This window comes from Vipera berus, assembly GCF_964194415.1.
Source record: "Vipera berus genome assembly, chromosome: 6".
NCBI classification, from domain to species: Eukaryota; Metazoa; Chordata; class Lepidosauria; order Squamata; family Viperidae; genus Vipera; species Vipera berus.
This window is the reverse complement of record NC_138208.1, coordinates 5,176,905-5,191,909: the sequence shown is the minus strand read 5'-3', so window position 1 is coordinate 5,191,909 and position 15,005 is coordinate 5,176,905. Positions and strand designations below refer to the sequence as shown.

General features: G+C 42.9%; 1 protein-coding gene across 1 annotated transcript in view; it reads left to right on the top strand.

The window, feature by feature from the left end:
• The window catches only part of LAMB4 (laminin subunit beta 4), a gene marked incomplete at both ends in the record, with an annotated part of 71,289 nt that overhangs the window by 50,652 nt on the left and 5,632 nt on the right, over nucleotides 1–15,005 (top strand). Inside the window, 9 exon segments of the mRNA XM_081331936.1 lie at nucleotides 1,419–1,576; nucleotides 3,449–3,673; nucleotides 4,263–4,483; nucleotides 5,308–5,395; nucleotides 7,046–7,421; nucleotides 9,403–9,563; nucleotides 10,075–10,280; nucleotides 10,991–11,194; nucleotides 14,224–14,368. Of these exon segments, the coding sequence (XP_081188062.1) occupies nucleotides 1,419–1,576; nucleotides 3,449–3,673; nucleotides 4,263–4,483; nucleotides 5,308–5,395; nucleotides 7,046–7,421; nucleotides 9,403–9,563; nucleotides 10,075–10,280; nucleotides 10,991–11,194; nucleotides 14,224–14,368 (1,784 nt within the window).

Here is a 15,005-nt window from a genome sequence, read left to right as displayed (position 1 = left end):
CTTACAATTTAAAGCACAAATCAATGTGCTTAGCAATAGCCTTCATTCTATGTATATGCCTGCTTATTAGGGCTTTCGCCCCCCCCCAAGCGGCATTATTACAAAGTCAGCTTAATTGCCCCCAACAATCTGGGTCCTCATTTTACCTACCTCGGAAGGATGGAAGGCTGAGTCAACCTTGAGCCTGGTGGGACGCATCTTAATCTGGGCTTTTCTATTCAATGGACTGCCTCTTTTCTGGGAAAACTTGGTGGCTCATGCTGAGATCCCCACCCCACTCTAGAAAAAGACTCTAGAGACTCTAGGAAAAAAAAGTGCAGAGAAGAGCAACAAAGATGATTAGGGGCCTGGAGGCTAAAACATATGAAGAACGGTTACAGGAACTGGGCATGGCTAATCTAGTGAAGAGAAGGACCAGAGGAGACATGATAGCAGTCTTCCAATATTGGAGGGGGTATCACAGAGAGGGGGGGAAGTCAACCTCTTTTCCAAAGCACCTGAAGGCCAGATAAGGAATAACGGATGGAAACGGAATGTAAGGTTTTCCACTTAGCCTCACAATTGCTCCAGCGTTACTCAGGGATTTAAAAGAGCCAAAAGAAACTCCCCAGCCGAAGTTTCAGCCAGCAAACCACTTTTATTTTGATCAAAATAGAGTTGGGGTGGCCACATCTCTCATCGTGGCTGGTAGAGAGATGAAGGCAACAACCAGGAAAGATGTCTTCCACCTTTTATACCCCTTTCCACAACAAAGAGATCCGGTCTCGGTACTAGGAACCAAACGGTACAGAAAAATAATTCCTACATGATAACTCATACACAACAACCCAGGCTCCACCACAGCTCCCCTCACCATGCTCTTTTCATGTAAGCAATCCCCTGTACCTAAAGCATGAAACATTTGCTTTTATACAACTAGTTTCCCAATGTAAAGCACCTACAAAACTGCTTGCACATAAACAAAGATGATGACAAAGTATCACTACTAATATCAATATTACTAACATCAACCTTAAGCATGATAAAATCCCTTCATGATCAAGGAGAGAGTCAACCTAGAAGTAAGGAGGAATTTCCTGACAGTGAGAACAATCAACCAGTGGAACTACTTGCCTCCAGAAGTTGTGGGTGCTCCAACACTGGGGGCTTTTAAGAAGAGACTGGACAGCCAATTGTCCGGAATGGTGTAGGGTCTCCTGCTTAGGCGGGGGGGGGGGGGTGTTAGACTAGATGACCTTCCAACTCTGTTCTAATTCTAATCCTTCTCTGGGTGCACATTCCATCACAATATATTTATAACGCTCGGTCTTTGTAGGACTTATTTAGACTGATTACTTTTCTAGGATGATGTTTTAGTTATTTTTTACGCGATGCAGTATTTTTTTTTAAACATTCACTATTAACTACGTTTGGTGCAGGTGTTTGGATGGGTATTATGGAAATCCTCCAGAAGGAAAACCTTGTCGTCCTTGCATGTGCCCAGATTCCCCAACCAGCAAGGGATATTTTGCACATTCCTGCTTCCAAGACCCTTGGACCAAACAATTAGTCTGCAAATGTTTTGTGGGATACTCAGGTAGGAAACCTGCCATCTATAGGTTGTTCTTTGTGGCTAAAGATTCACAAAAAATGTCACATTGTTCCATGTCTTATTTGGGAAGCTGTGCCACAAATTATACTAACACTTACTGACTTACTGACTTACTTACTTACTGTACTTACTCACTTACTTCGTTCTACCAAATTCAGTATATCTTAGTGACACAGGCAGTCCTCCAGTTAGGATCACGACTGAGTCCGAAATTTTTATTGCTAAGTGAAACATTGCTTAAGGGAGTTTTGCCCCATTTTACGACCTTTCTTGCTAGAGTTGTTAAGTGAATCACTGCAGTTGTTAAGTTAGTAACACGGTTGTTAAGTGATTCTGGCTTTTTCCCGTTGACTTTGCTTATCAGAAGGTCGCAAAAGCTGACTCCATTGCAACCGTCATCAATATGAGTCAGTTGCCAAGCATCTGAATTTTGATCACGTCACCATGGGGACACTGCAACGGTCAAAAGTGTGAAAAACAGTCGCAAGTCACTTTTTTCAATCCTGTTTTAACTTTGAACGGTGTTGAAGAAAAAGTCTTCACCAGGGTCCAGTCCAAGCCGGGAATAAACAACATGGCGACTGCTTTAGAAAGAAGGTTGCAGTTTATTGAAGAGGAGAGCCAGACAGAAAGATGGCGCTGGAAGAAAAAGAGAGAGAGAGCACATGTAGGGAATGGGTTTTTATATCCTATGGGGCTTTTGTTTGGAGTTGTTTCCTGTTCCTGTTTGAAGCTTTGTATTTCCTGTGTCATGTATTCTGACCTGAGTCCGGGTGTGCCCTTTGGCATCTCCTATTATGTCCTGCCTTAGAGTCTGGGTGGGGTATGTAGATTTTAGGTGTCTTTGTCTTCCTAAGCTTCTAGCTGGGGGCCTCCAACCTTCCTGAATGGATTATTACATCTGCATTTCTACAGAGCTGATTTCTGCTTGGGGTAGGGAGACTTGGGGCTATTAAGAAAACTGGGCATGCTTTTCTGCCTCTTTAAGATCTTTTGATGAATTTTTTTTTCTGCCCTTTTAATATTTCCTTCTCTGGGGGGCTGACTTCGCACAACGGTCACTAAACAAACCGTTGTAAGTCAAGGATTACCTGTACTAGGCTTAGAAGCAGTTAAGACTCAAATTCTCCCAAAACCAAGGACTGTGGGAAATAAGGAGTGATCTCAGAAGTTTGCTGGAGTGAAAGAGGACAACAGGATGCTCTGAGATCCGAGAAGTACAATAAGTGGAACTGGGAACTGAGGAAAAACTGGGAAATCCAAGCTAGAATAAAGGAGAAATTTCTTAACAATTAATCAGTGAAACAGCTTGCCTCCAGAAGTTGTGGGTGCTCCATCACTGGAGGTTTTCAAGAAGAGACTGGACAGCCATTTGTCCAAAATGGTATAGGGTCTACTGCTTGAGCCGGAGGTTAGACTAGATTAGAAGACCTCCAAGGTTCCCTCCAACTCTGTTATTCTGTGTTCTAAGCAAGAGGAAGCAGGAAATGTAAGTGTTTGTGTAGGAAATTCTGTTTATATAAAGTACCACAGACAAAGAGTACAGTCAACATGTGCTTTACTGCTCAATTATTTTACTGTAACAAGAAAGAGGAAACTCTACTTAGGACAAGAGACCATAGAATATATACCATAGATTCAAAAGTGTAAATACTGCCATCTACTGGCTGAATACTAGTATATTTGCTGCATAGAAATACATTCCAACAATGAATTCCAGCAGTTTGAATCCAATGAGCTTTTACTAGTAATTAACAGGTTGGTTGGTTGGTGTTGGAAAATTTAGTCTTGTAATAACCAACTTACGTATCAGTACATTTAATTGATTGTAATTGTGTGTGACTTTCACATTCATAGGTGACCGTTGTGACGAGTGCTCCAGTGGGTTCTATGGGAATCCAAGGGTAGCCGCAAGTCAATGTCTTCCTTGCTCCTGCAATAACAACACGGACGTGGCAGACCCAAAGTCTTGCAACAAGGACACTGGAGAGTGTTTAAAATGTTTATACAACACTCACGGACCAAACTGCCAATTCTGTAAACCTGGTTACTTTGGATCAGCACTTCTGAGGAATTGCGAAAGTAAGCAATTGCGGTGGAACGTAGTCTGGATTCCAGCAGAGAGAGAGAGGGAGGGGCTGCATTCCAGAGCAGCAAGAGACAGTGAAGTTTAGCTTGTGTGAGAGAAAGAGGGCGAAGCCGGCTCCTCCCTAACAGTTTCCAGAATATATGTTTTATGTACAAGTAGTCTTCTTCAGTTTGGCAAGTTTTCTGTCTCTAGATGGGGAACAATAAAGGAAATTGTTTGAAGAACCCTAATGTGTCTTTCTTGGCACAGGAACCAACTGGAACAGTGCCAGGGATAAGTGTCAATTAATTAAACATGGTAATAGGAAATTATTTACTAAATTGATCATCGTGTGTGTGTGTGTGTCCTTGGTGCTCACTGAGCTTGGTTGTTTTCTTGCAGATGTTTCATTACCCAACTAGATAATATCATCAGTGCTAGTAAGGAGTGGGATTTGCTCTCAGTGGCTTGCCCTGTTAGTGTTGGTGGTCTTTGGTTAGGCTGTTTACTGAGAACTTGTTTGGCGGTTTGTTGATTGGGGTATTGTTGGCTTCTTGACTGATGGTCTGATCTTAATCTTGGATCATCCTTCTGTCTTTTCAGAATGTAACTGCAGCCTTTCGGGTGTGGATCCAGCAAAATGCCCACCTGGAAGTGACTTTTGTGAATGTGACCAGACCACTGGCGAGTGCCCTTGCTTGCCTCATGTGACAGGCGAGAAGTGTGACCAATGTGCTCCTGGCTACTGGAACATGGTCCAGAGAAGAGGCTGCTGTCCTTGTGGCTGCCATCCCAAACATTCCATAAACAACGTTTGTGATCAGGCAAGAATCTTGATCTTCTTGCTTTATTTTTAAAATTAAAGGATATGGTGGAATGCCAAGGCCCAAACATTTATTCAACTGAATCATCTTATCATAATACATAAGGGCATGTGGGGATGAGGGGAGAGGAAGAGCTACAGACTGGGCAGGCAGCATGTAAAAGATTTCCTTGCCCTCAGAAGGAGGGAGGAAATGGTAAGCACCTCAGAAAGGACCCACCCTAGTGTCTTGGACTGTAAGGGCGAAGAGATGTACTTGCAAGATTCCGCTAATGTCATCTTACAACTGCAGTTGGGGATTGCAGCCATGAAATTAAAAGATGCCTTGCTCCCTGGGAGGAAAGCTAAGGCAGACAGCAGATTAAAAAGCAGATGTCATCTTGCCAACAAAGGTCTGTATTGTCGAGGTGACAGTGCACCGTCCACATGTGCTTTTCTCCTTAACTGCAACAAGAAAACAGGAAACTTTATTCAGAAAAAAAGACATAGTGTATATCAGAGGTCCCCAATCTTTTGGGCACCAGGGACCGGTTATGTGGAGAGAGGTTTTCCATGGGTCGGAAGGAGCGTGGCTTTGTGTGCTGCCTGCATCCTGTGGATAGGGCTTTCCTTGTTTGTGCAGACCAGTTGCTGGCACAACAACAACAAACCCCCTTGCAATAGACTTAGTATTCATGGTTCTGCTTCTTGTCTGGATTACCTTGAAGGGTCAATTTTTAACAATCAAACAAGCTGCGATTTGCAACCTTCAGGATCTAGCTGAAGCACAATGACCTTGCTTGCTTTCCCCCTTGCCAATCTCTAATTGCGGACCCTTTTTTATAGCTTACAGGTCAGTGTTCGTGTGAAGTAGGTTATGCCGGAAGACATTGTGACATCTGTGCTGAAAACCATTATGGCACGGATTGCATCGGTAGGTGGACTGAGTTTGTTAGACTTATATAGTTTAACGAATCCTAGAATTTTTGCATTAATTATGGCATAACATACACAGCAGCCCACTGCCAAAGCCCTCTAGACTTGTGGGATTGTAACACCCATCAGCCCACAACCAGATAATTATTTATGCCTAGAAAATATGGGAATTGTAGTCCAACACAGCTGAAAAGCAGCAAATACCACAAGGAATGTAAGGTACATTCATATAACTAAAAACCTTAAATCACAAGTAGTCCTCGACTTACAATAGTTCATTTAGTGACCGTTTGAAGTTACAACGGTAATGAAAAAAGCGACGTACGACCATTTTTCACACTTACGACCGTTGAGGCATCCGCACGGTCACTTGATCAAAATTCAGAGGCTGGGCAACTGACATGTACTTACGACGGTTGCAGGGTCCCTGGGATCACATGATCCCCCTTGTGACCTTCCGTCAAGCAAACTCAATGGGGGAAACCAGTTTTGCTTAACAATCATGCTACTAACTTAACTGCAGCGATTTGCTTAACAACTTTGGCAAGAAAGTTTGTAAAATGGGACAAAACTTGCTTAATGACTGTCTTCCTTAGCCGTGGAAAATTTGGGGCTCGGTTGTGGTCGTAAGCCGAGGACTACCTGCCGTGTTATTTTTGCTGTTCTAACTTCCATTCCAAATTTTTAATTTTTACTGTCCGCTGCTGAGAGTCCTTAATAGCAGCAAAATAAAAGTGACTTATGACCATCGTCCCCGCTTATGTCTGTGACAGCATCCTCTTGGTCACGTGATTTACATTGGTATGCTTGACAAGTGACTCACATGTACGACAGTCCCGGAGTCATGCAATCCCCTTTTTGCAACCTTCTGACAAGCAAAGTCAACGGGGGAAGTCACTGATTCACTTAACAACCGTGTGACTAATTGAAGAACTTGTTCTGTACCAGCCTGCTACCGGCCCTGCAGAAAAGGCAGGGACAACCCCTTTACAAACGGCAAGAGGCTGGAATTAAGCCTGCCAAATTTATTAACATAAAACAGAGCAAAACAAGACACCAACCATGAAACAGGAGCTATGAAACAGGAACTATTCAAGCGGTTGCCTTCAGCAAACCAGCCCTCCCACGCATTCCCCTTTTATACAGTTCAGGGCGTGGCTTCTCTCTGCCTCCTTCCGAGGTGCCCCATTGCCTTCCTCTGTTTACTCCTGATTGACTGCCTCCTGCGTCGGGCGTCCTTGAACAGGGCCAGCTGTGGGTCATCTTCATCCACGCTGTCAGGCTCACACAGCTGGGTCTCCGTCGTGACCAGGTGGGAGGGGCCTGGCTGGGGGCTCTCATCAAGCTGTCCAACCCCCTCAGCAAGCTCTTCAACACCCCCCTCCTCCTCTGAGTCGTCCGACCCAACTGCCGAACCCACAGGCTGACCCTGAATCACAACAGAACTGCAGGGATTCACTTAACAAACGCGGCAAGGAAACTCGTAAAAAATCGGGCAAAAACTCCACCAATTTCCCACTTAGCCACATAAAGGTTTTGAGTCCGTTCTGGTTGCAAGTTGAGGGTGACCTGTATTGCTTTATTTATTTGTTTGTTTTCCATCTTTTCCTTTTCACCAATTTAACGTTGTTGTTTCTCTCCTCGTCAGAATGTAAGTGTCACAAGGAGGGAACTCTGATTCCTGCTTGTGATAAAGACACCGGAGTGTGTCACTGCCGCACCGGAGTCACCGGAGAGCGCTGCGATCAGTGTGCACGCAATCACAATCAAGCGTTCCCGTCCTGTTCTCGCTGTCACGTTTGCTTTGATCGGTGGGACAATATCACGAATTCTCTGTCTCAGAGGATTCAGAAATTATTGAAAGTTGTGGTAACGCTAGCGGAGAAGAGGAGAGCAACGCCGAGCTGTGATTTCAATCTTAAAGGCTATGAAAATAAAATTTCTGACCTAGGAAAGATCTTGAAAAGCCCTTTTCTGTCGTCCGAGGCACTCTTGAAGATCGAAAAAGTCCAGGACAATATTAGGTAAGTTGTCTCATCAAATTGTAGGGCTGGAAGAGATCTATGTCAAGCAGAATAGAGCTGGAAGGGACCTTGGAGGTCTTCTAGTCTAACCCCCTGCTCAAAAGGAGGAGACCCTACGCCATTTTCAACAAATAGTTGTCCAATTTCTTCTTAAAAATCTTCCATCCATCCAATCAGAATACAGGTGAAGGGACCCTGGAGGTCTTCTAGTCCAGCCCCCTCCTCAAGCCGGAGAACCTATACTGTCTCAGACAAGTGACTGTCCAGTCTCTTAAAAACCTCCAGTGATGGAGAACCCACAACTTCTGGTGGCAAGCTGTTCCACTGGTTAATTGTCCTCACTGTTAGGAACTTCCTCCTTAATTCCAGGTTGCTTCTCTCCTTGACTAGTTTCCATCCATGGTTTCTTGTCCTGCCCTCTGGTGCTTTGGAGAATAATTTGACACCCTCTTCTTTGTAGCAGCCCCTCAAATACGGGAACACTGCTATCATGTCGTCCCTGGTCCTTCTTTTCTCTAGACTAGCCAAGCCCAAGTCTTGCAGCTGTTCTTCATATGTTTGAGTCTCCAGGCCTCTAATCATCTTAGTTGCCCCTTTTTAAAAATCTCAACATCTTTTTTGTAATCTGGTGACCAAAATGGATGCTCTATTCCAGGTGGGGCATTGCTAAGGCTTTACAAAGCAGGACTAATACTTCATGTGAGTTTATGCAACCAAGGATTGTGTTTCCTACTTTCTAAAAATCAGAGTTATAAATACAGGTAGTCCTCAGTTTAGGACCACGAGTAAATCTGACTTCCCCATGGACTTTGCTTGTCAAAAAGTTGCAAAAGGTGATCACGTGACACTGCGACCCTCATAAATGCGAGCCAGTTGCCAAGCCTCCGGATTTTGATCACATGACCCTGGGGATGCTGCAATGGTCGTAAGTGTGAAAAACGGTCAGAAGTCCCTTTTTTCAGTGCCATTGTAACTTTAAACGGTCACTAAATGAAATGTTGTTAAGTCGAAAATGACCTGTATTCATTATGTTTGACGTTATTTTTCCAGAATAATTGATTTCTCCACTAGCTTGATGCAACAATAAATAAATATGTATGTATATATGTATGTATGGATGGATTAAATGTTTCCATCTTTTAATTTCTAAAAGGGTCCAGAATGGTGGGGTTCAAATTTGTGTTCCTTGCCAACCTATCATATATCTGTATGAAATTTATTTTTAACTACTGAATACATCACTTGCAAATACTTTTAATTAAACGTTGTTGTGCTGGACCAATATATCGTCCTCTGGTCCATTATTATAGCTAGCTCAGGAATTAAGAACTGTGTTAGAGTATTTAGCATTTACAGGGTTAATGCTGTATCCCTAATAGAACTCTATGTAAGAACATTTAGCATGTAAAGGGTTAAACGGTGATTCCTTAAGAGATGGCTTCTGGGAAATGTAGTCTCTAGTTGTTAGTTAGTCCTATATCTTATCTAGTCAGTGGGAGGAGCTTCAAAGTTTATTGCAGGACATCCTGGCTAGGTGCCAGGTTGTAAAAGCCCTTTGTTTTAATCACCATCCTGCATGCATCGATTAGCATCCATAACAATGCTTAGCTGAGATGGAGAAATCACTCCTTTTTTACACTACGAGAATGAACAAATATGGGCATAAATATGCTTCTATGACTGGATGAATCTACTGCAAACATAAGTCTTTGCTTAGAATTCCTGGCCAATAAATATTTATTTTAAAATAATTTTCGTTGAGTTTATACTATCTGAAATTGGGACTACAAAGCATTTTAGTTCACAGTTCCAGAACAGTTGTTCAGAGGATCTCCAAGTCTATGTGTGTACACTCAAGTGCCACTTCTGGAAAAAAAACCCAGACAAATGGCTCCAGTATCGAGCGAGATACTAAAGTGAGGTCAAGTGCTAATCTTAACATTAAATCTAACATAATCGTTGACCTATTTTTCTTTTTTAGACAAAGAGTTTCTCGCATGTTTCTGCAACCTGGCCCTCTGGTTCAGTTTCCTGATCTCCACCGCATAATTGAAAACCTACACAAAGATGTTGACAATCTTTCTGAAACCCTGCAGAAGAGAAAAGATCTGCACTGCAGGATGAATTCCTTGCAATTCCAGGGTAAGCAGGCCAGGAATTAAAAATTAAAAAGTTTTTACCCATTGAAAACATTTCAAAGTATCTTTTCTAATAGCTCAAAACCAGAACTTGTTCACAAACCATTTGGGGACTGATGCTTTTTAACAGATAGTCCTCAATTTAACAACCGTTCATTGAGTGACTGCAAAAAGAGACTTTTTGTATTTTGTATTAATTTTGTATTAATTACGGCATAACATTTATATAGCAGCCTGCCGCTAAAGCCTTCTAGATACGTGGGATTGTAACACCCATCATCCCACAACCGGATAATTATGTATGCCTAGAAAATGTGGGAATTGTAGTCCAACACTACAATTTACTGTGAGCTGCCGAGAGCCCTTAATTGCAGCAACATAAAAAGGTTAATAATAAAAAAACTGTAAATGATAACAAATGGTTTGCTCTTATCATAGTACACAGTTTTACATTTGCTCAATTTATTGATGTCGTGGGAAGTGCCCTGGTTAAATGACCTTGTCGTTCAATTTAGATTTTTTCAACAAAATAAAGAATTATTATCAAATAACGTTGGCTGCTCAGAAGAGGATCAAGGAAACCAAATCCGTCATAGTTGACGGAGGAAAGGCAAGGAGCGAGGTGTTTGCCCTCCTGAACGATCTGGACGTAAAGGAAAACATTACGCTGGATCAACTGAGGACGTTCACAATTTCAGAGATCGAAAATCTAAACGAAAAAGTAAGATAATTAATTTCTTGGGAAAAAGAAACAGCATCAGCCGAATCGCTGGAAGCGGATACATCAGGATCAGAGCGAATGTGATATCAGATATGTTGTCCTTATATTCAGCTGTCCTGAGACGTATTATTCAGTCAGTTGAAAAGGTTTCAACCTGTGATTTTAACTACTGTCCAGGTAGTCCTTGACTTACGACCACAATTGAACTCCCCAAATTTCTGGGTTGCTAAGCAAGAAACCTGTTCAGTGAGTTTTGCCCCAGTTGATGATCTTACTTGCCACAGTTGTTAAGTTAATAACATGGTTGTTAAATGATTCTGGCTTCCCCCACTGACTTGTCAAAAGGTCACAAAAGAGGATCGCATGACCTCAGGGACACCATCATAAATATGAACCAGTTGCCAAGCATGTGAATTTTGATTACACGACCACGGGGATGCTGCAACGGTCGTAAAGTGTGAGAACTGGTTGTAAGTTCATTTTATCAGTGCTGCTGTAACCTTTGAACAGTCACTAAATGAACTGTTGTAAATTGAGGACTACCTGTGCACTATTTTAAAAATAAATAAATTTCAATGCTCATGAAGTAGTGAAATGTGAATTAATCTTGGTCACCTCCCAGTAAATTTGGGTTGCAGAATGAAAACACACTTGGTAACATGTTTGCTGGCCACTTCGGTATGAATTGCCTCGCTTGTATTTTTGTGCAGGTATGCGGGATGCCAGGAAATGTGTCGTGTGCTGTGGCAGAGTGTGGCGGGGCTTTGTGTCGCGACAGGCCGGGCAACAAACATTGCGGCGGTCCAAATTGTGATGGAGCGTACCCTCTTTCTATCAATGCCTTTAGAAAGGCCGAGCGCACGGAACTGCTGTTGAATAATCTAATCAATCAGACGCAAGGATTTCAGAATAAGGTACCGTATGTTCAACACTCATGTTTCTTGCAAGCTCCTGAGCTTCAAAAGCTTCATAGTTTTCCAAGTGCTGTGGTAATAATGTCCCCCTCCCCAAATCCTTTTTAACCCCACCCCACCCCTCAAATCACAAGAATAAATCTCGGGAAAAGACATACAAAAACAATATTTCACTCATGAAACCCCTGGCTATTGTGAAAAGTGGAAACATTGAATCAAGTCTGCTGATTCACAAAGAGAGCTCAATGGAGGCGACAGACTAAAGATGAGAGGGTAAAATTAATTACATGTGTTTGACAGGATTAAAACCCAAGGAAGCCAGTATTTTAGACCCATTGCTAGCCTTTGCGAAACAAGCTAAACAAATCGAATAACAAAAGCACACAAAGCAAGCCTCCAAATTACGAAATGCTGTAAAATGGTATAAAAATCCTCGGACTCATCAAATCAGTTTGTCAGCTGTCCCAGAACTATATGCTGTTGTTGGTTCTGCTCATCATTAAACCTTCTTTCCTAAGCAGCCAGCCTCCATTTTATTTCCAGCATTTTAGCCTCCATTTTATTTCCAGCATCTTATTCCCAGTTTGGAATTAGACCTGATTTTTCTTTCAACAGTGCCCCAAAGACAGATCGCATTAATCCCAGTTAATAGATGGGGAGCTAATTGTGAAAGATTGTTAGGAAGCTGAGGAAGAAATCAGAATAAGAGAGTGGGAAGGGACCTCGGAGGTCTTCTAGTCTGCTCAAGCAGGAAACGCTATACCATTTCAGACAAATGATTGTCCAATCTCTTCTTAAAGAGTGTTAGAGCACCCACATGTTGGAGTGTTGGAACACCCACAACAGTGTTGGAGCACCCACAACAAACCCAGAGGCACTCTAGACATAAACCATCAACAAATTAAAGAATTTGTTAGCAGCTTATCTAATAAATGGCAGCTCAATCCAGCTAAGGTACAGAAGACATCCAGAACTTCCAAATATGAACTACCCTAATGATCTCAGAGGTCTGCAAGCTCCTATTCTTTCCAAATTTTGTACCTTACTGTTAATTCTTGTATTAAAAGCTTCTTATGGAGAGCTATGTAGTTCTTACTTCCTTGATTGTGTTCTTTTGTAAGGCCGAGAGACAGATGTATGTTAGTACCCAGTAAGTCAATGATTGACATTGGATTTGATCTTTAACGCATGCCATGAGGACATCTCTCTTAAAAATAGCAGAATACAGAATAACAGCGTTGGAAGGGACCTTGGAGGTCTTCTATTCCAACCTCCTGCTCAAGCTGGAAACCCTATACCATTTCAGACAAAAGGTTGTCCAACCTCTTCTTAAAAACCTCCAGTGTTGGAGCACCCACAACTTCTGGAGGCAAAGTAGCAAAGAAATTTCCAAGGGAATTTCACATTTTGTGCAGTCTGTGACTGCTGATGTTGTTGAAGAACATTTTGCATCATTTATCATAACACGTGGCTCCTGCACTATTGTTCTCAAGAACAATGACTTAGTTAATCAATTTGTTCCATTTGTATGGTGTTTATGAATGTTGTTGTTAGTGGCAAAGTCATGTCCAACCCATCGCGCCCCCATGGACAATGTTCCTCCAGGCCTTCCTGTCCTCTACCATCTTCTGGAGTCCATTTAAGCTCACGCCTACTGCTTCAGGGACTCCATCCAGCCACCTCATTCTCTGTCGTCCCCTTCTTCTATTCTCCAACAGTATAGCTGGTCTGCACCAGAAGAGCAACTTTTTTTGGATGTCTACACGAGCTTCCTGCTCTGTTCCTGAAGAACGCAGATCCTTTATATCAGGGGTCCCCAATCCCCAGTCCATGGACCAGTACTGGGCCACAGCATGCCAGCAACCGGTCTGCATGAACAAGCAAAGCCCCATTCGCGAGATGCAAGCAGTACACAAAACCACGCCCCCTCCGGTCTGTGGAAAAACCTTTCTCCACGGATCCGGTCCCTGGTGCCCAAAAGGTTGGGGACCTCTGCTTTATATTACAGTGTTAAATGTTCTCAGAACTGAAATAACTCCAGGTCCAGCACAAAGAATCTATTTTTTAAAAAAATTACAGAAACAACATGGAAACTAGTTCCATACTACACCCACAAACCAGGAAGGTAGAGACTGTCTGGCATGAGAACTATGCTGGTTTTGTTTATTCCCATCCATCTTTCCCTGATTAGCTTCATTTGTGGTTTCCTCCAGTTCGATATTTTTCCAGCAGTAATGAAGTTAACAACCGCCCCATTCATGGTGGACGGGCTTAGAATGGTAAAAATAGATACTAGAAATGTTATGACTCAGATTCTATATATGTCTAACACGTGGCTATTTAAAAACTATTTGCCCCAGGCAAATTCATTCGGAGGGGGGGAGAGGGGAGGTTAAAAAAGTCTAAATTGTGGCTTCGCTTGTGCAATCGTTTTTGTAGGAGAAGCAGTGGCCGAACCTGGGGGTGGAGTGAAAATAAGGATCAGCCTAGAATCCGTACATGGCCACAAATGGAGTGTCTTGAATTCTATACACCAGTGATGGCGCACCCCTTAGAGACCGAGTGCCCAAACAGCAACCCAAAACTCACTTATGTATTGTCGGGTGCCGGGTGGGTGTGGCCCATTGGCTGGGTGTGGCCCATTGGGTGGGCGTGGCCCATTGGGTGGGCGTGGCTGCAGTGGTAATGGCAGACTGGGTGGGACTAAAAAGTTCCATCAATCAATCCCAACTTTGCGAGATCTTTTTTTTTCCCGCGAGAAGTTGAAATTGATTGATTGATTGAACCTTTTTTCTTTTTTTTTTTTTTGCACACGGTGGCGGAGGCCTAAAGCGAAAAGGTTTTATTAACTCAGCTGAAGGCCTAGGACTGGTGCAACGGCATGCGTGCCCACAGAGAGGGCTCCGCGTGCCACCTGTGGCACGCGTGCCATAGGTTCACCACCACGGCTATAGAGCCTTATCCTGCTAAGACTTAGCTGAGAAGATGCATAGGCTGTTTAGCAATGTTATCTACATGTACTCTGACAGATCAAAAGTATTAGGAAAATGACCGAAGACACCAAGGAGAAAACATTGCTGATACACGGAAAACTGGAGAAAAGTAAATATCAAATTGAAAATGAAAGGGACAGCATGAAAGACCTTATCAAGAGGCTGAGGAACTTTTTGCTGGGTAAATGTGGTATTCTTTCTCTCCCATTTTCAGTACGCGTCACACAGAATAAATTCAACCTAGCAGGCCTGTTAACAAAAAAAAATGATATTATTTACATCAATTGTAGCCCATCTTTGATTAAACCGATTTAGCTCATATTTAAGCAGCCATTCAGACCAAGAATTGACTGTTCAAAGTAACTCAGGTATGTTAAGGTAAAGGTAAAGGTTCCCCCGCACATGCGTGCTAGTCGTTTCCGACTCTAGGGGCCGGTGCTCATCTCCGTTTCAAAGCCGAAGAGCCAGCGTTTGTCCGAGGACGTCTCCGTGGTCATGTGGCCGGCATGACTAGACGCCAAAGGCGCATGGAACGCTGTTACCTTCCCACCGTAGTGGTCCCTATTTTTCTACTTGCATTTTTACGTGCTTTCGAACTGCTAGGTTGGCAGAAGCTGGGACGAGTAACAGGCGCTCACTCTGTTACGCGGCACTCGGGATTCGACCCACCAAACTGTCGACCTTCTGATCGACAAGCTCAGCGTCCTAACCCGCTGAGCCACCGCGTTATAGCACTACAAAAATGGAGCTGTGTGTGTGTGTGTATGTATATACACAAACAGTATACTTATAAATAATATACTAATGTCTATATAAAC